Source organism: Epinephelus fuscoguttatus, linkage group LG6, assembly GCF_011397635.1.
Source record: "Epinephelus fuscoguttatus linkage group LG6, E.fuscoguttatus.final_Chr_v1".
Lineage (NCBI taxonomy): Eukaryota > Metazoa > Chordata > Actinopteri > Perciformes > Serranidae > Epinephelus > Epinephelus fuscoguttatus.
In genome coordinates, this window is record NC_064757.1 from 21,536,102 (window position 1) to 21,562,164 (window position 26,063).

A 26,063-nucleotide genomic window follows, 5' to 3' on the forward strand; every position below is an offset into this window, starting at 1 on the left:
CTGACCACTAAAAAAAAACAAAAAACAAAAAAAACAGCAAAAATAAAAAACATTGTTGAATCCCAAAAATCAATTGGTACTTACAGAATAAGAACAAATCATGGATATGAACCAAAATAAGAGAAAATATGCTCGTATATCACATATTTATCTGTATAAAGGAAACAAAAAAAACACCACATGGCATTCAATGGATGTTTTATTGAAACACTGTGAACAATGAACTGCATGGCACCCACGCCTCTGTATCTCTAACATACTACTTGGTCCAAATGTGCTCCTGTATGTTATTATTATAATTTTTTTTGTAGTACACAACCTTCACAGTGGGTCCTGCTATCTGATTTCGGTTTTTCCTTTAGATTGATATCAAATCTGCAGAGCACCATTTCATTTCTACATTCATATCAACAATTAAAATGCAGAAATATTTCCAAAACACGACAGATTTTGCAGGTATATAAAGCGTATGAATTAAACCTTCCACAGATCACAGAACCTAAGCCCAAATGTGCATTTAAGTTATTACAAAACATGTTAGAAACAGTCAGACAACAGATCATACTGATTTATTGATGAATGAGAATCAACTTGCAGCTGATGTGCAAGAAAATGTATTTTCAAACAATACAACCAAAATGTCACACAGGTAACAAAGGTCTCTGTATGAATTGTAATTCGGCAGTAAACTCAACATCCAGTGTTGAATAACTCACTAATAAAAGCACTCATGTTACCTTGTTCTGACCACCGTTATGAGCTGACACATGGAACAGAGATGAGGCAAAAAGCCTTTTTAACTGTACAGAAAACAGCTGATTTAAGTGACTGTGTGTGCATGCAAATACATAATGCTCTCAGTTAGATTTTTTTTTTTTTCTGTAACTGACTAAACAGTTCTGATAGTTTGTTTTCTGACATCTACCTTTGGCAAACGTTCCTCATCTGTGTCACTGCAGCTCTTCCAGAGAGGCGGCACTCTACTAGCGTCACTCTTACGTAAGGCAGGTTGATTTGAAGAGCACTGCCCTGTACAACACAAACCAATGGCTGGAAATGTTGCACAGATGACATGGATTTTCCTAAGAAAAGATTTGGCTCAAAGGGAGCGCTGACATTAATAAAATCTGAAACATTATCCTCGTAATCTAAGTGAAAACGTCACAACACTGGGCGTAATATCGAAAAAGAGCTTGTTCCATTGCATAGAAAACTTCTACAAAAAGGAGCAATATAACAAAGCACAAACATATACAGCTTACATGTGAGCCTGAGAGATGAGTTTCCAAACAGAGTCGGGGACAAATCTAATTCAATTTACACAACATTCCTTCACAGAATGATTTCTGATTACTTAAGACACACTTTAATAAATACAATATCTCTTGCAACATCTCTAAGCTGAAATAAATTTGTCCCGAAACTTTGCTACAACTTTATGGTCCAAATGTACACGACTGAAATGCCTGGCTGAGTAAAAGCGGGAATCCAAGATAAAACTGACACACACAGGAAATACTTACAAAATGTACTTATAAATCTGAAATTATGAGGGAACCTTCAGAGGTCGGATGCGTCTAATGTTTCACAATGTAACTCCCCATGATCCCTTTCTGTAATTTCAAATCTGTAAGCAATACAAAACTCCATGAGTAAGTGGTAGTAAAAGATAACAAATTACCATCAAGGTATTAACAGCTTAACATTGTAAAACAACGTAAAATAAACACTAGCATATAAAACAAAAGGCAACAGATAATCCTCCATTTTCGAACGCTGAGGGTAGTGTAGGGTTGTGTTTCCAGGTAAAGGTGGGGACAGGGGGGAGGGAGGGTGGTCCCTTGGCTCAGCGTGAGAGCTTCTGCCTGGCCACATCCAAAGAATCAGAGTAGCCCGACTCTAGTGTAGTGGTGGGAGTCCTAGGCCTCAAAGCGCTTGGGGCAGACCATGGGGGCGACGAGGGTCCACATGTAGAGGATGAGACAGACCCAGCAGGAGGCCATCTTGATCCAGAACACCGACCAGCTCCCGTCTAACAGCGCCTCGATCCTGTGGTTATCAAAACTGCAAAGCACACAGTGAGAGAAGTGAGCAAAGACACCAAGACTCATCTGCAGCTACATGTTCCACTGTGTAAATTAGCTCGATGCTAACTTTTGTCTTGCTTCTTGATGTTATTTTTCTCCAGCTGACAACAACACTAGTGAGGACAATGAGAGTGAACCAAAATACTGAACCTGCAACAAGCTGAACTATGCTATGAAACTGGTTACATAATTGAATTCAAGGGTTTTTTTTAATAGCCATACACAGACTAGCACCTCTGTACATTTCAGAACTTCTCTGCCCTGACTCTAACACACAACGCCACTTAGATGCTCAGAACAACTGCTTTTAAATGTTCAACAATCCTGCATGGTATATCTTTAAAGTTAGGAATGACATGTCCCTCATTTTTAGAAGTTGTCTAACGTGCCCTGTCAAGAGCTAGTTGTAGTCAGAGGATGTTTTGTGTAGACAGCCCCAGAAATGTAGCAAGGACATTTCTATCTCGTCCTCTGTACAAACTGCTACCTCAGTCTGCTCATCCACAGTAACTGGATACATGTACATAAGCATACCCATACATGCCCAAGCATTGCACCACAATCAAAGAATCACTTACTGGAACCAGTTGGTGACGGTCATCATGACATAGAGGGATCCCAGGAAGAACACAAAATGGAAGTAGGCGTAGCTGTAGACCGTTCCCTCTCTTTCATCATAAACCACGTTCTGGCCTCCTCCAGTCTTCTCCTCATCATAGCCATCTGAAAAACACACAACATGATGCACAGAGGAGGAGGCGGGTGAGTGACAGTTTAAATGTGAGAAAATGCCAAATAACACTAACTTTGTGATGTGAGCCAGGAGAGATATGTGACAAAGTCCAATGTCACTCTGTCATTCTTACTAATTTTTATTTTATGTAACTCCCAATTAGGACCAAAGCTAAAAATTATTTTCAAATGATTGAGTTATTGAGTAAATTTAGTCTATAAAATGTGTGTACATTCCTGGTTGTTATATTTGCCAACACGTACATTTTGTTTCCAGCAGGGGGCAGTGTCAGCCTACCCACGATCCCACATAGCTGCTGGTCCCGCTTCACTGTGTCATACTACCCTCCTAGTAACAGTGACATCATCTGTGTTTGCTGACCAATACTTTCTCACCATCCTCAATCTGGCTGAGGAATAGCAATGAGCATAGCCCCTCTGTGTGCAAACACTACGTCTGGGGACATATGCATACACACTGAACAGGCTGGGGAGGCAGAGAGGAGAGAGGAGAGAGGAGGGAGGAGAGAGGAGAGAGGAGGGAGGAGAGAGGAGAGAGGAGAGAAGAGGGAGGAGAGAGGAGAGAGGAGAGAGGAGAGAGAAGAGAGAAAAAATTTGACTTTCCTCACCTGTATCATCTCCAAAACAGAAACAGCAGCGAGCTCTCTGCAGGACAAAGAAAAACACACAGGTTACCACTGAACAGGAATAGACACACACACATTATGTCTCTTGGGTACAATTTGTTTAATTTGATATGGACGTCTAATTGGCAGTGTCTGGTCAGTGGGTTTTTCAAGTCCTGTTAATCTGTTTAACTGGTGTATATATTTCATTACCACACACACCTAGTGAGGTCTAAATATTTGTGCGTTTACCTCAGTCTCTGGCTCACTGTTCCTACACACTCGGAGAGCTGCAGAGCTTCGCCTGGTGGTGGACGTCAAGCTACAGGGAGGGTAGAGAAAGAGATAGATGGGGGGGAGAGAAAGGTTGTAACTCTGTCACTATGCATTTTTCCATTAATTTGCAGTTTCAGGCTGCTGCACAGTCTAATTCCTCCCTCTTCAGGGAATGACCACAAGAGACATGATGCCTCCACTTGATGGGAAACACATGTGAACAAACGCAAAAAGCCATGGTTCTTGTCCCTCACACCCTCTGCTTAGCCACAGCCAATCATGCACTGCCTCTCCAGAGTCAGAGCCAATCAAAACTACCCTGTCTCTGTCGCTACAGTCTGCCATGAAATACATCACTTTTATTTTATTCCACATTGCTCATAACAGTGCTGCTGTTAATGGGTTTGGATTGTAGCCTTCACTTAATCTATCAGCTCTTTAGATTTAATGATACAGCACTGACAAGAGATACGGACACTTGGCTTGTATTTGTGACATTGAGACTAGGAAACAGGAAAAGCAGTGTGTGTGTGTGTGTGTGTGTGTGTGTGTGTGTGTGTCTTACCAAGAGTAAAGGACACAGCCAAACAGGATGACAGTCCCAAAAGCGGTGACAATCTTCTTGTCGCTCTCCGTCCCAGAGTTGAAGGGAAACACACACACGGTTGTGTTCACACCATTTCTTTCCACGACTAGACAGAAAGAGAGAGCAGACAGAGATGGATGAGGCTAAAGAAGAAGCAGAGGGGGTATTGTAAGGAGCAGGGAGATTGTGAAAGATGCAGTGAGCGTGTGTGTGTGTTTTGGCACGGCAGTATTGAGAGGAGGAGGGGAAGGGAGACTGTGAACAGTACAACATACAGTAAGTACAAAAACACAGACAGCCTCAGTAACAATAAATAGTATACTTTAGTGTTACTCAGAAGGCATGAGCTGATATTAAATATTTATGGCAAGGTTATCTTTACAGTAGTAATCTCTGCATAGAATATTATCTTTACAGCTACTATGGAAACAGGAGCGTTGTATCGAAGGAGACGTACCTCAGACTACAGTGATTTGTTTTAAGAGCCACAACTTCCTCAAAGTTCTCAGTCTCTTGAGTGTAACACAACTTTTCACAGAGCAGATGTGCACGATACTATGTTCTGTTATTGTAACATTAAACACTTGACAGTCAAATCTGTGTCCTCAACCAGAACACAACAGAAATAATGATGGGGTTTTTTTTTTTTTTAGGTTACTGGCAAAAGGTGTTTCCCTTTTCTGTAAGTGTCTGTTTCACTGTGTCAATTATTAGTGGTTTATTTTAACCACATGACATTCAACCAGTATGTATCACTACCTGTGCCTTGGAGGTTTTGTTTTTGCTTTTGGTTTGATTGTCTGTTTGTTTGTCAGCAGGATTATGGAACGATTACTTGCTCAAATTTCATGAAACTTTGTGGAAAGGTGTAGCATGGGCCAAGGAGGAACCCATTATATTTTGGGAGACACCTCTCCCATCAAGATAGAAATGTTTCATCATAGGTTAAAGGTGATCAATCAGTACAATGTTAGTTCTGCAGTTCCCTCTAAAGCCATGTTTCCACCAAGCAGTCCAGTTTGAGACACATTCCAACAGTTATTTTTTGCATTTCTGTTATCAAAAGTTGTCGATGGTACTATCAGAACTGTTCCATTATGTCCCATTTTTTCGTCACCCCTCTGTTGAGGTATCTAAAAGGTGGGGCTAGAAACCCTACAATCCACTGACTGGTCAAGAGAGAATCTTCACTCTTGTTCAACAAGGTCTCAGTGCACAAACCTGCTATTTTTAAATATCCCATCGATTGTGAAAGAGACAGTAAACATTCCAGCCTTGTTCTAAAAATGTTGGCGTGCTACCCTGTTCCATGGACGACCAACAAGGTGCAGAAAATCCTCTGCATCAGACATGAAGAAGGACAGCAAGAGCTATACGGAGCAGTGACACAGCTGTTAGCGCCCTGTAGGAACCCTTCCTGCATTTAAGAGAACTGTCTGTGGTGGAAACACTAAGTAGATCTAGGCTTTAGGTACATGTCCATACCGCTTCTGCTCCAGTTCTAAGGGTACTACATTGAAAGTATTTGGGGAGAATGCAGCTTAAGGGGACAAGCAGACTTAAACCAAGCCAGCAAAATGTCCCCCAGGTTTTTCCATTCATTTGTCACCTTTCTGTTTACATTGATTATGTTCCTATTCCTACATGTAACAGTGGGTCACTGCAAAAGTTTTAAGAAGAGCAGCTGTGTGAATGTCAGCCTTGTAGTTTGACTACAGAGCTGTCATGTTTTACATGTGGTTACATGGTTTGCTGCGGCATTAATAAGCCTCACCCTTGTCTAAATAAAAAACATAAATCATACCTGTTGATCTAGCCTCATACCCAACAATGGCCGTAACTAGTAACAGTTTTCTGTTCATACTCACTTTCTTTTGGTTTGCTGGAGAAGGCTGAGAAGGTGAGGTACATGACGTACACACTGATGACTCCCGGCTGCAGCAGGCCTGATGTGGGCTGCACTGCAGGGACAAAAAGATGAATAAAGGATTTAATCATCACTGGCTATACTGACAGATTCCTGACTTGGTGTGCATGCATTTTACAAAATACTTCTGTGTCTAAAATGACTCTTTGTGATGAACCAGGAAGCTTTCTACAAAAGGCACCTGAATGCAAATGCTTGAGTTTTCATTTCTATTACACAGTCAAATGAGATCATGTGTTTGTGAGTACAGGTTCTCACGTTTCTGAATGCAGGGGGAGATGGCCAACAGAGAGACAATGAGACACAGGCTGCCGTTGATGCCCAGGAAGATCTTGTTATATAAACAGGCCTCGGGGTCGGTGTAGAACACGCCCATGAAGACTAGGGCTCCTACTGCGATACTGAACAGCATCAGAGTCACGAAGGCCAAAGCTGCGTACCATAGACGATTATACGTGACACCTGAACTCCTGCAGACAGAAAGAGAGAGAGGGAGAGGGAGAAAGAGAAAGCAGACAGCAGAACGGGAAAACACAACATGAACTGGGATAACGCAAATTTAGGAAGAACAAAAAAATCAAGTGCGCAGGGAAAGAAGCAAAGAAAACAGACACAGGAGTAATATCCCTAAAGAAAAATTCAAAGAGAGAGAAAACAATGTTTGGTGAGTAATTTCTGCACGCTGAGGAGACGAGAAGACATGTTTATGTTTGCTTAAGAGCTTTCATATTCATTTTACTCAGTCTGGAAATTCAAGGTTGTACTAAAAAACCAAATAACGAGAGTACAAATGCACATTACAATACACATGGAGAAGTTTAACTTTACTACACTGGTTACCAAACCATTAATCAAATTTGAATCAATTTGCTGTGGCATGTGTGTCTGTGTGGGAAGGAAAGGGGAAACAGAGTGCACACTGTCAAACCATATGCATCCTGTGAATCTGCACCGGCTCGGCCAGTTGCCAGACCTCCCCTCCACCCACGAATACACAGAGCTACATGACTCCCTCTTTCCAAACTTTTTTCAGCCCAATAACCCCCGAGAAGAATACGTCCCACCCTCTGAGCTTCTCAAGATCAAATAAAAAGCAGTGCGCCGCTCCCATTTGCAGGGCGTCCGTGCTTACGTAAGTGAGCCGGAATCTTGAGTTACTGGGACAAAAGAGACGAGCGGAGAGAAGACATGTTGCTCTCACCAGTTTGTGTTCCATCTGTGTGCAAACTCCACCAACAGCATGAGCTGGATGAGCAGGAAAATGAACCCGCCGGCTGCTCCTACGTAGCGCCACACTGTGGCATTGAACAGAGGGAGACAAAGGTATACTGTCTTAGAGATGACGAGAGCTTACAGCAGATTTCTGTTGCACTTTCACACTGTGTGATCATCTGAACTACTGAATAAATGGCAGGGTCACTTTAGAAGTTTGTGTGGAAGGCAGTGTGTTTGAGAGAGCTTAGAAAATGATGCAGCTCACAATACTTGTTGCTTCCTCTTATTTGTCCCTGTGCCTACCCCTTTTTTTGCCACCAATGAAGTGGATGCATTATTGTTAAATTACCTAAAACAAAATTACAATTGCCAGCTTAATAAAAAGATTACAGCGCTGAACATCTACTATTGAGTGTCCTGTTTTTACCTTCCAGAAAGGTTTCCTCTTTCGGGATGAAGAAGCCTCCAGCGCAGCACGCCACCAGAACAATAAACTTCAGCAACCAGAACCTGACATTCAAAGCAGTGATAACATTAAAGGCTGCACATGAGAAAAATGAAACACACGAGGAGGAAATAACACAGAAAACAATGACTTCCAACAGAACAACCTCAATGTGACTTTGATAGTGTTAGTGAAGAACAACGTAAGATACAGATGTGTTGATTAAGAACGTATAGAAGAAGGAATCCAATAATACTCAGGAATAAATGCTGCAGGATAAGATCTGGTGTTATGTTTACTATAGGACATTACCACACACATGTACCGCTTCTTTTCTGTGTGTACGGCTCTGTTGTACCTGAAGTGAACTGTGTCCTTGGAGAGAGTTTCATTTGTGTGTGAGAAACTGGCTTTGTAGCTGTTCCCATGACAGTTATCAGTAAACTGAAGGCCTCACTTTTCTCCTGCTGTTTAAAGTCTTAATTATATTACGTGACTGAATCTGTTCTTCTTTGTCAGACCTATGGATGACACTCCAGTGTCAGAGTTCTGAGCTTTCAGCTACAATAAACTGACTCTGTTATGACTCATTACTCTGCTCTATCACTTTATTAAATTATACAAAATACAACTTGATATTTTCACTTTTTATTTATTCACTTCTGCCACCACATTTACGTCATAATTATGTTCAGGAAAACTATTTGGGGATCACTTGTCACAGTGCAGGATAAGGCTGTTTGCTCACGGCATCTTGTGCTTTACACTGTTTATACTCTAAGGTACTGAATGGCTGCATTAAAGAATACTTTACCCACTAAATAATCACTTGTATATCAATTACTCCCTAAGCTGCATTAATTTTGGGAAGCACAAGTTTTTCTCACATGCCTCCAGGGTGAACAAAGAACGCCAAAACTGAGAAAACTGAGAGTTAAAGCAAAGGGGGAATCGTATTTAACAACAGTAAAATCATATCAAAACTTCTGTTTACAAACTCTCACACAACTAGCGCGGTATAATCATAGTTTCATTTACATTTTCCCAAAAACCCTTACTATTTAAAACTTCTCCACATAAACAGTCTCATGCACAGAGGAGCAACACGTCTGCTCTGTTTATACAAACGTTTTTTAAATATTGTGGTTCAAGCAAAAATGCATGTGTTTGGGAAGTAGAGCATATGACTGGATAAAGACTATAATACCGCACAAGTTGTGTGAGAGTTTGTAAATTGATGTTTTTATATAGTTTTGTTGTTGTATCAAGAAATTTTGCCTTTTTTGTATTCTTTGTTTTGAGGAGGCATGCAAGAAAAATGTTTTCTTTTCCGTAGTGAATGTAACACAGGGGAAGTCATTGACAAATAAATGATCATTTGGGAGATGAAGTATTCCTTTAATGAAAAGCTGCCTGAGTGTAACGTACCTACCTGCAGTTAAGTGTGCGTATTTTGTGTGGCTTCTGCTTTTGTGCTCACAAATGCACAATGTTATGGTTCCAGCTAGATATTATAGATGAATGCAAACTGTTTGATGACTGCCAGGATGACAGGTAGAAAGACAGAGGAACAGAGGCTTCTTACCCGTTGTGCACGGCCGCCCTGCAGCCTGTGCTGCTGTTGACTCGTATGGTGAAGACAGCGAAGAAGAAGAAGAAGCAGGCCATGCCGAAGCACACCTTGTATACTGCAGAGTAGCCAACCAGAGATTTGCAGTTCTCCCCTGCATTCATCTGCTCACACAACGCACTGTAGAAGGGGATCTAATTGATAAAATCACAAAAACCCAAAACACTTTGATTAGATCATTATGCTGTTGAAACCCCCCCAACTCTGCTCTTGTTTGTCTAGTACGCGGCCTCAGTGAAAAGGCCCAATAGCGTCTATTCTGAACGTCACGCCTCTAAAGGAGCAGAAAGAGAGAACAGGCAGCAACAACAACCCCTCTTTCTGTCCATGAAGCCCTCTTTCATCCCTCGTTCTCTACAGGCTGTTAGAGGGGCCTTACAACTAACTGTCAGTGTACACAAACAAAAGACAGATGAATAAATTAACCGCCTTTTGTCAGCAAGTCACAGGGATTGGGAAGGGCGAAAAGAAGAGGGTGCACGAGCAAGAGCAAAAGACCGGGAGATCCGTCTTTAAATAAATGTCCGAAATGTATTTCAACCTACAGTGAGATGCCTAGAAAAGAAGAGTGAAGTAGATAAGGACTTTGCTGCAGCCTTCAACAGGAAATTGGAAGTGCCTCAGTGGCTCAGTGCCAACAGAAGAGACGGCCTTTGAAATGATAAGCACAGAATGGAGGCTCAAATATCTGTTCCCCTCGCTGATGCCCCCTGACTGTGGAGATGAGAATCAAAGTCAAATGCCAGAGCTGCTTTTCACACAGAAGTCAATTTTTGAGAGAACTACAGATCTTTACTGTCAGATAATAAATGGTTTGAGTCGGCTTTACGAGCTACAGGCGGAGCATTTTGATCCTTGAGGTTGAGCACGTGGGAGAGACGCCAGCGGATTGAGTTGTCATCACCTTACTATGTTGCACAGTCCAGAGCCAGATCACAACATAGAGTAAAAAGCCCATTTTGGAGCTTTTGTCTAATGTTGAGGACCATATTAGCATGTCCATGGTGTCGTGATTAAGAGGGAAGGGGGCCGGCTGTTTCAGACAGCTGTAAATCTCTTGAGAAAAGACCAGCACTCTCATACGCACAATGGCTGCTCTCTTAGCTGGGACTTCCCACTGTGCTCAGTGTGCGACTGGCAGTGTGCGTGTATATGTGTATGTAGTATATGTGTGTAACTCAGCAGGCTTTGCGTGGGGCTATCAGGGGCCATTTTGTGCCTGGATGGGCCTTTTACAGGGTTGTCCTCTCACAGGGAGACGCACAGTGGGGAGTCATTTTAGTGCTGTACAGTAGACACTGGCGGAGACAGGGAGGAGGAAAAAAAACAGCAGAGGAAGATTGGTGGAAAAATATCACTGTTGTCAAATAGAGCTTTCATTTGAGGAAGCTTGCAGTCATTGCCATAGTAACACAGTCAGCTGACAGTATTCTCCCCAGCCATTTGAGCCTTGTGAATGCTGATACAGCAACTACACTGTAAATACTGTACTCTGAAACAGGGACATCATTTCTCAAGATATCAGTATCAACTCAGACAAAGAGACGGCAATGTATCACTTCAGTCTGACACACCCGGTTAACTTTATTGTAGCAGCGGCCTGTCAGCTGAGTTGGAAATTCTCAGAAACAACCACAGAAAGAGTCTGATAATAATTCTGTATTATATGATTCAAAAAGGCAACTTGGGGGAAAGAAAATACATGAAAGCCATGGGGATCAAAAGAGAGAGCAGCAGGCCTCCTGTGTATCTTCTCCTAACTTCAGAGGCTAGGTGGGCGGTTAAAAACAAAAAGCTACCAGCCTGAACTCCTACCTCCTCAACTGTGGCCTTACTACTGTGAAGATACACATGGGATCCGCAGATAAAATAGTGGGGTTGCTGCTTTGCCTGAAGCAATGTTATAAATCTTTAATTTTGCCTGTTAGCAATGACAAGGTAACACCGGTACATTCTCTGAAATTTTATTCTATTTATTACACTGCAAAGCCAAACACAAAAGTTGGCTCACCTGACAAGAGAACATCCAATTTTAAGAAATGTGTGGAGAGTGTGTAACCTACAAATGCACTGTCTTTCCCTCTCAGCTCTGCTCCATGTCAGCAAACCTCATTTTATGTACAGTTGCTAACTTCTACACAGTGAAGCCTGGGGAGAGAGTATAGACGTAGCGGTAGGCCAAAAAAAAAAAAAAGGTCACAGCATTGAAGCTAGTGTTGGCTTGGTTACTACAGCTTCTCAGCCGACCCCCACTCCTCTATTCAGTAAACTAGGCCATTCGCAAAACAACGACGGAATTAAGACTTTGGAGCTGTGAACAGACCTAAAATATTATTTAAACATACAAAGGCTAGACGGGGCATACACAACTTATTTTCAAGAAAATGTGAAGATTATTTTGTCTTGATAATCAACGTAAAAGATGTGTCGCTAGGCAATCCCATTCTTTAAATCAGAAGAGAGCACATTGTCTTATGTGTTACTGTGCAAAAACAGAGATGAACTTCAACCAAAAATCAATGTACCTACCCTTACTGAAAAGACGATTTTGTTTGAAATGGTTGGTGATGGGCGGCATGTGCTGAAAGCTTGTTAACTCCTCAGAGAGCACTGGGAATAAGTTAACTTTGTTTGGGCAAGGTGGACCTCAGCAGAGTTACGGTTCTGCTCTGATCCCTGGATGAGATCAATTATACAATAATATACTCTCAATCATAGACCCCTACGAGATTTGACAGTTACTCAAAATATTTGTCCTGTTTATACCTGTGATAAACATGCCTGATTTCAATAGAGAAAAATCAGAAATTTTTAAATAGTCTTACTAAGGAACAGTAAGAAACTTTTCCCTACTGTCAGCTGTAACTGGCCTACACCCTGTTCAACTGGTGACGCCCAAATCATAACAATACTACGCCCATTAACTGTACTGTGTGTCATCCTGGCCCTTAAAGGATACTTCCCCCACAAAATGACCATTCGTAAACAAATTAGTCAGGCCATGTTACCTTGAATTTGTGAAGGAAACTTTGTTGAATATATTGATTTATTGATTAATTGGAAACCACATTTAACAACAGCAAAACTATATAAAACATCTTTTTACAAACTCCCACTTGCAGCATAATCCAAGTATATTTATCAAGTCGTATGCTCAGGACACACATGCATTTTTGCTAAAACTTTAAAGTCTGGATTTAAAGATAGCATCTTCAGTTTACTTTTAAATAGTAAGGTTTCAGCAAAAATGCATGTTTTTGGGAAGTGCTGAGCATACGACTGGATAAATGAGACTTGGATTGTACTGCATGAACTGTGTGAGAGTTAGTTAACAGATGTTTTTGATATAGTTTTGCAGCTGCTAAATGTGGTCCCCAATTAATCAATCAATCAATCAATATGTTTTTCAAATTAGTTTTTGTCATGAATTCAAGGTAACACAGCATGAAAAATGTATAAACAAATGGTCATTTTGTAGTTGAAGTATTCCTTTATGACCCCAATAAGTCAGCCATATGATTGGCTGAAAGCAAACACAACTGATTAACTGATGAATCTGTCAATCAGAATCATAAATTTGATTGACAGATTTATCAGCCAATGGTGACGTTTGTTGACCTGCGACATCAGGGGAGTCTCAAAATTCACCACACAGATTTCTCTCACAAATGTAGAGAGGTTCACAAATGAGAAGCAGTTTGTAAATGCACATTCAGCGATTCGCATGATCTGTGAATTTATATTACAAGTGTGCCTCAAAATAATATTTGTGAAGCAGAGCATGTGCATTTCCGAATTTATATTACAAGTTTGCATAAACATTATATTTGTGAACCAGAGCGTGTGCATTTGCGAAACAGATCGTGTGCATTAGTGAGTCCGAAATACAACTGCGAACCAGAGCATGTGTATTCGTGAGAAACCCTGCGTGAGTTCATTCATTATGAGACTGATCTGACCCCATAAAGATCAGTCAGAATGACGAAGCACCAGTTGCTTTAAATGTAAGATGTTTTGTTTGCAAGAAAATCAGAGGTATAATTAAGAAAATAGAACTGTAAGATAAAAAACTAGGAGTATGTTATTATCTGATTTAACAGCTGTCACATTTTGAGTAATCATTTGTATTAGTGTGTATGTAGTGTCCTCACGGTGACTGTCTCCTAGCAGTTAGCAAAGGAGGATATTTGTGAGACAGGATAATCAAGGTATTATTCCACGTGCTGATTTCTTTGCCTTATTTTCGGGATCACCTATAGGTCAGCTGCTAATCCTTTTTTCCCCACCACAAGTCAACACTCCACCCGCATCACTGCAAACTGAGACAGCAAGAAGATTTTCCACACTCACTCTTCATTTAAAATGATGCTGCAATGGAGCAAAGATGAGAGATTCAATCTTCTCTCTGTGCTGTTTATTCCTCTCCACCGTCTTACCAATTACACTTCAGAATTCAAACTCTCCAAATATATATCTATAAGGAAAAATGCGTGTACACGTGTATGTTTGTTGATATTTTTTTGTGTGATTTATGTACTCACATGGTCTCTAATCTCCTGCTCCACAGTGGGGGACATCATGATGACACAGATGATGGTGACCAGCAGGAAGTAGAGGGCGTACATGACACGTGTCCCTGTGGACTGTTTGATCTTGGGGCAGCAGTTACAACAGCACGAGCAGGCCGCTGAGCCGCAGCAGCAGGCCAACTGCACACAAAGAGGACAATGGAGAAAAGAGGGAAAGAGAGATGGGAAAACATTAGCATATCAGTTTCACAATTTTTCACACCCTAATAAGCCATCTGATACGGACATAATGCATTTACCAAAGGTACTTAGATAAGGCAGGCCCGAGTTTTAGAGTGCATTCTGCAACCATCTCTGTCGGCTACAGAAGCTTCTAGTGTTGTCATTAATACCAATTTATCACTACATGTTGATGGTTTTTAAAACTCGTGTTCTTCAGTATTGATACACCTGTGCCAGCTGTGCTTTTCACTTTCTCTTATTGGTATTGGTGTCAAATATCAGTATTTTTCAAGTTACTATATCAAAGTACCAGATTCCAGTATTGTGAAAACACTATAGGCTGCACTTTGATGTTCCTTAAAGGAAGGAAACAAAGCAAACAATAATCTCCCAAGAGCACCGAAATGCATTTGACTCAAGAAGTCAAACATTTACTGACTGCAACAAAAGTTTTTTAACAGGAAAATATATTGAACGAGAGCACTGGACAAAAGATAAAAACAGATATACACCTGAGGGAGGAAAAAAAACTCACAGTCTGAAATGTGAACAACATCCTCCCTTTACCCTCAGACCTTCAATTCAGTAAATGCGAATGCCACTAAAATAGAAGAGAAAACTATAACAGGAAAAGAAGGGAGGAACCTCAGATGAGCATGTATGGACAGAAATAGAGGTAGTAAAACACAACAGTTGGTTAAACCTCAGATGCCAGAACCAATGAACTGAGACACCTTAAGGTGGTTTTTCAACATGTGTCCTCTTTATAGAACACTATAAAAACAATACCAATCCAAGTTTAAAGTTCAGCGTTAAGAGATGGGACTGTCCCACAGTTACTTTGGTGTTAACAGATAGGGTCAGTTCTAGCACTAAATGCAACACACATAATCCTGTAATTACAAAACACACATCTCACCCCCCGCATGAGACTGTCGGGGCCTTAAGCAGCTCCTTCAGTGACAGACTGTGACACCCACAATGAGGGAGCGCTACAGCAGGTCCTTCATTCCCACGGCGGTCAGACTTAGTATATAGTACAACATGATGACACACTGTTGTCTCTATTTCCATCGACCACCATTTGCAACACGACAGCAACTTTGTACTCGAGTTTTTCATATCATGGATATTATATTACACTGTACTATGCTACACACCATGTGTCTATTACAGTTACAGTGTAACCATTCATCAAGTATCTGTATAAGTGAAAGGTATATGTAGTGTGCTGTTATTGTTATTTGTATTTCTTCTATCTTGTTTCATTTTTATTAATAACTCTTTTTTCCTTTGCCTTCATGCTGCTGTAACGTGAATTTCCCCAGTGTGGGATTAATAAAGTTTATCTTGTCTTAGCAAAAGGTGCATGGTTAAGCACTTAGAGTACAGGATCTAACGTCTTTTTCTTTTTTTCCATACTTCTTACTGCAGGTCTGAGCAGGAAGACACAAGTGTGGCAACTTCCTGGATATGGAAAAACTTGCAGGAGAAGACACCAGCCTGACAGTGTCTTCGCTCATTCATGGTTTCTATCACAAGAGACAAATCCCTCCCCCTCCTTCGCAGCAGCAACCCTTGGTTGGTGAAGACAGTGAAGTCTTGTCCGAAAACACACTCACACACACACGAAGTCACTCACAGAGGCCTACTCTGTTTCTTCTGACAGGCCCTCAAACAGGGGGGCAGCCTCATAAAGACAGGCCCTGTGTTCTATTTAGGAAAGAGGAGGTTTTTATAATTATATAGTATAGCGTCTTTCTGCAGGCACCCCACCCTGCTGTTGTAAGCTTCCTACTCCCCAGTGCGCAGAACACACACTGCTGTGGTGAGAGGTGAACGTCTGTTGTGGTCTACAGTCGAGGTGTGGTACACTGTAAGGCTGCATCGGTGCGCAGCTGCTGGAGGGCTTACACACAACAGTTTCTTTTGTATGTTCTTCCCTTATGGGATGCAACACACACTTTGGTTGTGATAAGGTAAAGGTGGTGTGGCTACATGCCAAAGCTAGTCTGACCATGGGTGAGCTACAGGAAAAACTTGTCTCCAGGTGCTACTGTGGCCTTAGGTGAGAGCATCAGGGTAGGTGTTTTAGAGAAATTCTGTCTACTTTAGATTCTTGTATAAAAGTCTAAATCAAAACTTCTGTGATTTTTTTGTGTGTGTACACAAGAGAAAAGGACTCTTTCACAAAATCATAAAGCTGTGAATCTCTCATTCATTTTAACATCTCACACACAAACTTCACCTTCAAATCATTAGGACACAACATCACCCTTAATAACTGATTCTAGCTGGTTGCTGAATACACACACACACACATAGGCGTTGCTATCTATCAAGCTCAAGGTGAAAAAATGAAGTATTTTAAGAATCTGTTCCCCAGTTTCTCAGAGCAAACACACTTTCACTTTCATGGCACTTTTCTTGCTTACTGGAATCTCAGTAAAATGTTCCTTTTACTTAACTCCTACAATATTAACCTTTTAGCTGTTACGTCACAATTTATTTTCTACACAGGAGAACATGAGCAGATGGGCAATGACTTGTCAACAACTAGCCGACCCATCAACTGAGGGTGTCACAGCTGTGAACATAAACATCTTATGAAAGCTGACTAAAGGCTACAGTTGCTTCAAAAGGGAGCACCAACAGGTGGATTCTATAAGCAAAATGTATTTTAAAAAATGTGTGTCAACAAAATGGTTCCTCTCCTGTGACTGTATTGAGTCTATCTGTATCCCTGAAAAACATTTTTCCCTATTGTGCTTAATCTTCTTACTGTACATGTTGTTCATGCACCTTGTAGCTCAAATTATTTAATGTCTTAATATTTGTAAGGCATTTTAAAGGAATTTTTCACCAGTAACAACAGCAAAACTATATCAAATATACCTTTTACAAACTCACACACAACCTGTGCAGTATAATCCAAGTCTCATGTATCCAGATGTGTGCTCAGTACTTCCCAAACATGTGTATTGTCACTAAAACATTAGAATTTAAATCATGTCAGTACAGTCAGTCTCATACATGGCCAAGTAGCATGCCAGAGCATGCATGTTTGTTCGAGCTCTGCTCAACCAGAGCTAATACACACGCTTAGGTCATGTGACTCATAGGTGAAGTGTTTCATATTGCACATTTTAGCAAAAATGCACAGGGAAGTGCTGAGCATACGACTGGATAAATGAGGCTGGGATTATACTAAGTGTGAGTGTGTGAGAGTTTGTTCATTCATTTATTGAGATGGTTTTGCTGTTGTTAAAGGCGGTCTCAAAGATTTCACTTCATGAAGACCATTCACCATTTTTTGGATTACTGGCTCACCATGAAGGCATGCAAGAAAAATAATGTTTTCTTAACGAATTCAACATAACACACCCTGAGTAACTGATATACTAACACACAACAAACTTAAACTGACAGGATATGAGGGTAGAGGTGCGAGGGGAATGACATGCAACAAACATCCCCAGCTGCACTGCATTGCAATTACATTGTCAGAGTTATAAAATAAAGTCCAGGACATTCCACCTTGTAGCTCAAATGTTTTTTCTTCAGACCTATTCATGCATCTGATCAAGACTAGCTCAATTTGCCTTTCAGTCACAACAGTAATCTTAGCTCTTGTCAGTGTGTGTGTTTCCTAAGCTGGGGTCTGTATTCTGGCCAGGGTGTCCTGATGTAGTAAAGCCAGTGTGCAACATCGTCTGATGTGTTGCGTTCCGCTCCAAATGCCAGTAATGTGCGGTATGCTGCAGACTCGTGGAACCACACAAGGCACATGGTCAGGAGGATCAAGCTACTTCTCTGCCCACATGGCTCGGCCTCCCTGCTCTCTCTGTCCAGAGGTTTCCCCAGCTGTCAGTCTTCTCTAGATGAACTTGCCTGAGGCTCAATAATGGTGACCAGCAGCCTTCCCTTTTTCAGTTTTCAGTTAGCTGGTTCTCTAAACAGATTCCCATGTGAAACCAAACTCAATTATGCTTGTGCTCAGTTCTCTATAAGAGCTGAGAAAAACATTGCGGTGTCTGGTGCTCTTGTTACAAGGGGTCGACATGAATGCAATCAAGAACAAAACAATTAACTGAATCTTTTGGATCAGGTAGCCAGCAAAGGAACCCATCCTTCATAAGAAAATCTGGGTTAAAGCCCTTGTTATAGTACGTGTTTGTCTTGCTGTAATGTCCTTGAGACAAACTGTGGAGCTCTCCCAACCCCACAAGTTTATTTAAGCATGCGTAAATAGGTCAACATACAAGGTTCATGTGTAATTCTGTAATGCAGAAATAAGCACAGCAGAAAAATAGGTCAAAGTATAAATTTTACCTCCTCGCGCTATCTGGTTATGGGTTATGGGCAACAAACACAAAGACATCTTTGATGCTGCTTCAAACAAAAAGAACGAGGCCAGTTAATTCCCAAATAGGATTTGAAAGTGGCATTTTAACATCCACTTGTGGAGGTGGGCATTGAGAATATGCGCACACAATTTACCAATGTGTGAGAGACCACTGTGGATTTAATCTAAGAGAACATATGAAGAGAAATTCTGCCTTCAAGGCTGCATGTGCATATTTCTGCTTCCAGGCAAACTAAGTTTAATGTATGTGGCCCCTGCTCTCCATTTGACCACACGCAGCTTAACAGGATAAGCTCTTTTTTTGTCTCCACTGCACCCGCATGTCTTTCTCAATGGCCGATTAATTAACCACAACAGACTGAGAGTAAGCAGGAAAAAAAAACAGGATGATTTAAATCATGAGGGTGTTTAGATTTCATTAGTGCGGGGGTGTTTCACCAGCGGACTGCACACATTGAGGGGGCAACGGTAAACTGCAGCAGAACTGATGGGAGGGAGGGGGGGCCTGGAGAAGGGGAATGTCTCAGGGAATTCCACCGTACACAGATACAACAAGAGTATCCATGGTAACCACCGCTGACCCTACCCACTTAATAGGGCCATCTACCCCCAATTCCACTGCCCCCCTGCCCCACCAGCATGTCGACAGGTGGTTGGCGTGTCTGCAGCGTTCACCCCTGCTTCAATATCAACAGCAACCCCCCACTCGTTTGTCATGTTGCTCTCGCCCTACATCCCAAAGATCATCATGAAATGCTACAGCTAACATGGCACTTCAACCACTTGCTAGGTGCACCCTGGTTTAGCTTAACCAGACTTCAAATAAACCAAAACTCCCACAACTCTCCACTGAAGGCACCGAGTATCACTACAGTGTGAGTGTGGGACTCTTGAGAGACAAAGACTTGTCTCTTTCTCACTCAGCCTGCAGCTCTGTTTCACTCTCTTCATCTCATTTCCTCCATCCTCCCCCACCGTGTCACTTGGAGGCTTATTGTTGTCATCTCTTGTCCTTTTTTCTCTTATTTTCTCCTTTTCCCTCCTTTCTTTGTTGACTTCAGCTGCCCTTTACCCTAAATCACTCCCCTGCTACCCTCCAGCTGTTCTAGGAGTCAGGAGAAAGACAATATTGCTCAAAGCACGAACACAGATGCCATTCAAAATGAAGAAAGTAGCTCCAGAGACAGAATTAGTCTGTATGACACTGGCTTGTTAAACAAGGACTCTGACTTACAGCTGGATGCTTAATCAACAAATGTGATCCAGTCCCACATGTAGACGATCCCGAGACCACATCTGTGAGCCGCTTATCAGAGGGAACATTGATGATAATTACAATGTTTTCCCCTCCTCCATTCTCCACCACTTTATTATCCTCAACCCGGCAGTAATACAAAGAATTGCAGTATTTAACAAACAGGAAACGGCAAACGTAGCCTACATTAAACACACAGGGGTAAACTCTAGAGCACATAGCCACACTGACACAACTGCTTACGCAATACAAACAGACCAGTCGCAAAAATAGGTCACCCAACATATCACAGTATGGTACAGCAAAGAGGTCTCAGGAAGGGGGACACAGATACAGAGCTAGTTAAGGGTTTTCTCCTAAAAGAAATCAAGCAGCCATGTAGATGTGACAACGATGCTTCCACTAGTTAGGAAGTGAGGATATGTGACAAAATCTGGATGGAATACCCATAAAGTGGTACATGTGGTATTTGTGATGGGAGTATTTTGGCACCAGACTACAGAAACAATCTGTTTCTGCTGTGACACAGATTTCCCCTCCAAAGATGAGAAGAGAGGGAAAAACTTTGACTGGCTGATTTGAGATGTTGACTTTATGTTTATCAGTGGGGGAAAAAACAATTCTCAGTGGAGACATAAAGCAGCACAGACATACATGACTCACATCTGAGATGAGCACAGTCAAAACAACTTGACTGGGAAAATGCAGTATAAGAATTTCAATGGCTGCATCCGTGGGAGTATAAACCTGAGGTAGATCCAAACCACCAGCGTGACTGTTCATTCATTCATCTCAATCTGCTACATTCATCTTTAATCTCTGTCCTACTTTTCTTTAGTGCTTTCTGCCTTACAGAAGTAGACTATGCCGTTACAATGGCTGCTTTAAAACTGAGGGAACTCCCTGTTAGTTACAGCTTAATAATAGTGGCCACTGGATAAAGCTGACCACAATGAATCATGGCAGACCAACAGTTCAGTCGAAACTGTAGACACACCCTCTTATCTCAAATTTCAACATTGCATAGGGTTGAAGGCAGCAAGGAGAAACAAGCAGAAAGAGAAAAAACTAAAACAATGAGACACATGGCAGAAACTTTCTCACACACAAAAGTTCGGTTGGCCCAAGCTCCAGACCAAGACCTACTCCACTTCCCCTTACGTTGTGACTGACAGCTCCGCTATTGTCCATATAGCTAGGCAGCTGTATACACACAGCAAAAATGTATCACTGCTCTGTTTCCTATACACAAAGGGAGGGCTTTGCTTCACTCTTGGCAAATACAGCCCCTAGCTACAACCAACAGAGAGAAACTTAAGTCCAATGGACAGAAAGGAAAGAAAGACAAAACTGAGGTACAGTGAAAGGCTGGAAAACAGCGCAGGAATGAAACAATACAGTGCAGACAAAGGAGTCAGTCACAAAAATAACCAAGGGAAACAGACCAAACAAGAACAAAAGACAGTCAAAATACTAGGCGATATCAGATCAACAGCCACAGACTAATCCAACGTCATGCTGTGTTTACCCAAAGGTCTGTGTCACTTCCCTAAGTGTATTGTTTACTAGTGTGATGTTTACAGTTTCACAGAGTTGCACACAATATCCTGGCTGCAGCCTTACAGTAAGCTCACTTGATACTAATGACACCATGCAAAGAGTTGGCTGGCATTTCACACGATTACATCAGCACCTTCAACCCCTGCACAGAAGTACTTAACTACAGAGACAGACAGGGGAGATGTGAGAGGGAGGAGGTTGGGGAAGACATTATCGCTGCCGTATGACAGTTCAGAGGGAGACAAAAGAGATGAAAGATTGCCAGTGATGTCCCCTGTGGGAAAACAAACTCCTGCTGCTGCTGACCACAGCGAAATTCCTGAGGGGAGACTGAAAATAGCCGACGTGTCTCGCACGGACACAGTTGGCCGGTAATCCTAATCGTATGAATGACCCTGGAATTTAAGTTGCTGGGGACTGCTACAGATGTTTGTAAACTGTTTTCACTTAGGCTTTTTTACAAGTCAAGTGATTTTACAGTTCACCAACAGCTGTTTTTGGGATCCTCTGCCCCTGAGAGACAATTATAGCCTCTGTGCCATGACCTCAGCAACAAGCAGTCAAACCACCTGATGTGACATGTTTGCGTGAGTGTTGCTCATGAACATTTGGTGATAGTTTCAATGATTTTTGTTTAAATGGGAAATAACATTTTAGACAGCTGGAATTCTTAAGAATTGTAGAAATCTTTTCACGAGAAACACAATGTTATAACCTGCATCAGTCATGGGATGACTATTTCAAAAACTCAAACAATAAATAACGCCCTTCTCTACCATTCCCCGTTATCAAATGCCTTTGGTTATCTTCCACCACCCTGATAAAAGGCAAGACAGCCAGAAATGTTTGGTGATTAAAGCATGGTGCACTGGGGAAAAGTTGTGCAACAGGCCAGCGTGTAAGTCCAATGCTTGATGTCTTACTCAAGGATACTTTATCAGGAAAAATGCTTGCTGGACCAGTCTAGTAGTATCCTCTAGGTCCTCTAGACTGATGTACCCTGCCAAAGTTCCCTGTGCCATAGCTGTGCTGCTTGAAACACCCACATGAATTCAGTCCTGTCCCACACTCACGGCCAACGCTTGCAGCGCTTTGGACGAAACTCAACACTGAGCTAAAGCCTACCCCCTATCCCATCACAATATGGCATACATCCCCAATCCCACTGAGAAATTACAAGTGAGCTGCTCCCACACCATGCCTACTCCTCTCTCCAAATCTAACCCAAACAACACCCACCCTCCATTAATTTCCACCTCCTAGCCAGAGGAAATTAACAGACCACACATCAATTTGGGCTACTCTAAACCTCAAGAGGGGCACATATATGCGCACTCAAAAAGCTAATTACAAGTACACACATAAATAGAGATGGTGACAAAACTGAATGGGTGTCTGTGACAGGGATTAGCACTCCACCAGCACAGCAACACAAAACTGATTTTATTGTTTGCCCTTCGTTTTCTCTTAATCCTTCCCTGTTTCCATCATCCAGTCTTTGAAAGGAACAGGAAACAGAATTGAGCTCCACTCAGATGAGAGATGTGTCCGTGTAATTAAATTCCTGACCAGACTGGCTCAGCAGTGGTAACCCTGTGGTCAAAACAATCTGTTGGATGAGAAAAGGGCACTCAGCGCCGAAGAAAATCCTCTCTAACTTACATATAAACCACAAGCTGCCTGTATTTTCAAAGGAATTCTGCAACCTCTTATTACTGGCAGCCCTTGAATAATTCCGATGCACAACAGTAAAAACATCAACCACTTTTATTACTGACTAATGTGCAGAATATTTTCTTGAATGACTGATAAAGCCTTTAATGTATAAATGGCAGATAATGGTTTTGTCCAACCAACAGTCCCAAACACAATATAGCCTAACTCAAATTACTATCATAGAGGAGGGCAAGAAAAACAAATAATATTTGCTACCCAATGGCTGGAATTAAATTTTGACATTTTTGCTTTATCAAATAGTAAAAACAATAAATCAGTCATTCAGTTAGACTTTAATAATGATCAAAACTATCAATTAATTTTCAATACATGATTTTTTGAATTATTGTTTCAGCTTCAAAAGTTACCATGATATTTCATTAACATGCTACTATAAGTAACAGAATTTTGCAATTTTAATATACCGTTTTTTTTTTTACCAACAGTTCATTACAAAAGGCGTATATAAGATTATTTAATTCCAAATTAAGGCTGTTTACTATGAAAAAAATTATATTGTAGTTATTTTGACAGATTTTGCAATACGATTTGCAATTTTAGTAGGAATGATAATTTTTGCATTTAACTGTCACTAAAAAAAAATATAAAAATTAGCAAACCAAACAAGCTTGTTTCCTTACATCTGGAGTATGATTTGTGTGCCAGGGCATCTATGTGGTACCACAGTGCTTCATTTATAATGCTGTGACACATTTTACTTTTGTTAAAAAAAAATGCAGCCGCTCCTGCAATTTGGATACTGCAGTTGCATATTATGATTTTGATTATATTTCAATTGATTGTGCAGTCCTATTTGAAATAGCATAGTTTTAATAGCTGTGTGCCTTTTACATGCAATTCTGCAACTTCAAAACTGACTTCAAACATCTCAGAAACAAACAAAAAAGTAGGCCTATTCATTTTATGTTTACAGGGGGTATACTGTATGATGTAGCTAATTTCAAACATTAGAACTTAATGTTCATAACCAAATCAGAAACACACCAATGAAACCTTGATGTTGGTTTCTATAGGCTAAGGTTAGCCTTGTGTGACTGGTATAGGAAGTAGCTACAAATGGGATTGGCCTGAAGTTTCTGAGCTGGGGAGCAAGATGTTCCTCAGTGGTTAGAAAAGTGCAACTTTGCATTACTGAAAGGGAAACAATGAAACCACAATGAGGACTCATCTCTCGCTGCCATTGTACAGACACAACACGTCTAAGCCCTGCTAACCAACAATGTTTCCATCCAACACATCTGTAAAGACACAAGATGACGTTACTTGTGATAGCGAGTACCGCACGTTGGCCGCTCGCGCTGTGTGCTGATGTTGAAGCTAACGATAGGTGCCTCGTCTTTCTTTGTCTCCCAACAGCTGTGGCGTCACTACAGTGAAGTTATTCAGTCGTTTCAGTGAACGCATTATAACATGTTCATATTGTGAATGAATTATGGTGGCTGACAGGAGTCACCACGATGTGAAATAACCGCTGAGTCGCGTTAGCTGACAATGAGTGCCTACCGATACTGACACCAACAGTAAACAAGACTGACTGAAGTCGACGTTACACCAAACGTTAGCATACAGCTTCACTGTAACGTCTCATTGTGGCGTTTACAACCGTCACATTTAACAACAACAACAACAAAGCAGCGGTAAGTCAGAGTATTGTTCCTCACCTGCGAGATGCAACACGGGGTGCACATTTTGAAGGGAGACAATAAATAAAATCCGATCGGGAGAGAGACGAGCTGGCTGTTTGCTCAGTCGCTTTCTTCTTCCTCCACATGAAATCAGCAGCAGCACACAGGGAACAACGCGCCTGTCCTCCTCGATCTGCTCCGTCCTCCCTCCTCCCTGCCTGCCTGGCCGCTGTGGCGGCCGCTGTCTCTCCTCCTCCTCCTCCTCCTCCCCCCTCCTTATTCCTCTCTGTCTCTCCTCCCACAGCACATCACCAACAGAAAGCCAAACACAAAGCTGTGTTGCCTCTGCCACAGTCAGGGAGCATCAAGAAGTGGCTCAAACCAGATGACTAAATAGGCCATGAAAGTTTAATTACAATAAATCTACACACACTCTAAGGTTACAGTGTGCTTTCATTACAGATCAAAGCCTGTCACACAGCCACATGTCACACAGATTAAAATCACTGCCCAGAACCTTAGATATTAGGAATATTAAGGAAATAAGACATTTTTACGAGGGCTATTTCACACTATTATTGAGTCAGTTAGAGACAAAGTATGAGAAAGTACCAACATGGATGGATCACTGAATGGGAAAACCTGGCACAAGCCCAGAGACCCCTCTGGCCTTCACCTGTATTAACCATGGGAGACCAGGGAGACTCAAAATGACTACAAAGTGATGTATAAGGAACTGCAGAGAGACACAAAATAACTAAAGCGGGGCCAACACAACCACAAAGAGACAAAAAATGACCAAAAGACACAAAATAACCTCAGAGAGACACAAAATTACCCAAGAGAGACACAAGTGTACCTCAAAGAAACACAAGATAACTACAGAAAGGGGCAAAACAACCTCAAAGAAACACAAAATTACCAAGAAAAAGACACAAAATTACCTCAGAGAGCCACAAATAACCTCAGAGAGACACAAAATTACCCAAGAGAGACACAAGTGTACCTCAAAGAGACACAAGATAACTACAGAAAGGGGCAAAACAACCTCAAAGAAACACAAAATTACCTCAGAGAGCCATACAGTTACCTAAGCGACACAAAATTACCCCAGAGACATACAATTACTTCGGAGATACAAACTTACCCAAGAGAGACACAAGTGTACCTCAAAGAGACACAAAATAACTACAGAAAGGGGCAAAACAACCTCAAAGAGACACAGAATGACCAAGAAAAAGACAC

The 26,063-nt window shown here is 41.5% G+C and overlaps 1 protein-coding gene across 1 annotated transcript; it reads right to left on the reverse strand.

Moving 5' to 3' along the window:
• Positions 1–181: 181 nt before the first annotated feature.
• Positions 182–25,059, reverse strand: serinc5 (serine incorporator 5). The gene is made up of 12 exons (XM_049577972.1): positions 24,855–25,059; positions 14,066–14,233; positions 9,480–9,658; positions 7,877–7,959; positions 7,436–7,529; positions 6,493–6,704; positions 6,176–6,268; positions 4,287–4,413; positions 3,698–3,767; positions 3,449–3,485; positions 2,666–2,810; positions 182–2,064 (listed from the first exon to the last, which is right to left on the reverse strand). Exons 1-12 carry the CDS (start codon positions 24,879–24,881, stop codon positions 1,920–1,922), a joined length of 1,380 nt encoding a protein of 459 aa, XP_049433929.1. The 5' UTR covers positions 24,882–25,059; the 3' UTR covers positions 182–1,919.
• Positions 25,060–26,063: the final 1,004 nt, after the last annotated feature.

Coding starts and splice junctions, on each gene's coding strand:
- serinc5 (XM_049577972.1), bottom strand. CDS start 24,881: ATGTGCACCCCGTGTTGCATCTCGCAG. Junction 7,530..7,876: donor AGAGGAAACCTTTCTGGAAG/GTAAAAACAGGA, acceptor TCAATGCCACAG/TGTGGCGCTACGTAGGAGCA. Junction 3,486..3,697: donor ACAGTGAGCCAGAGACTGAG/GTAAACGCACAA, acceptor TTTGTCCTGCAG/AGAGCTCGCTGCTGTTTCTG.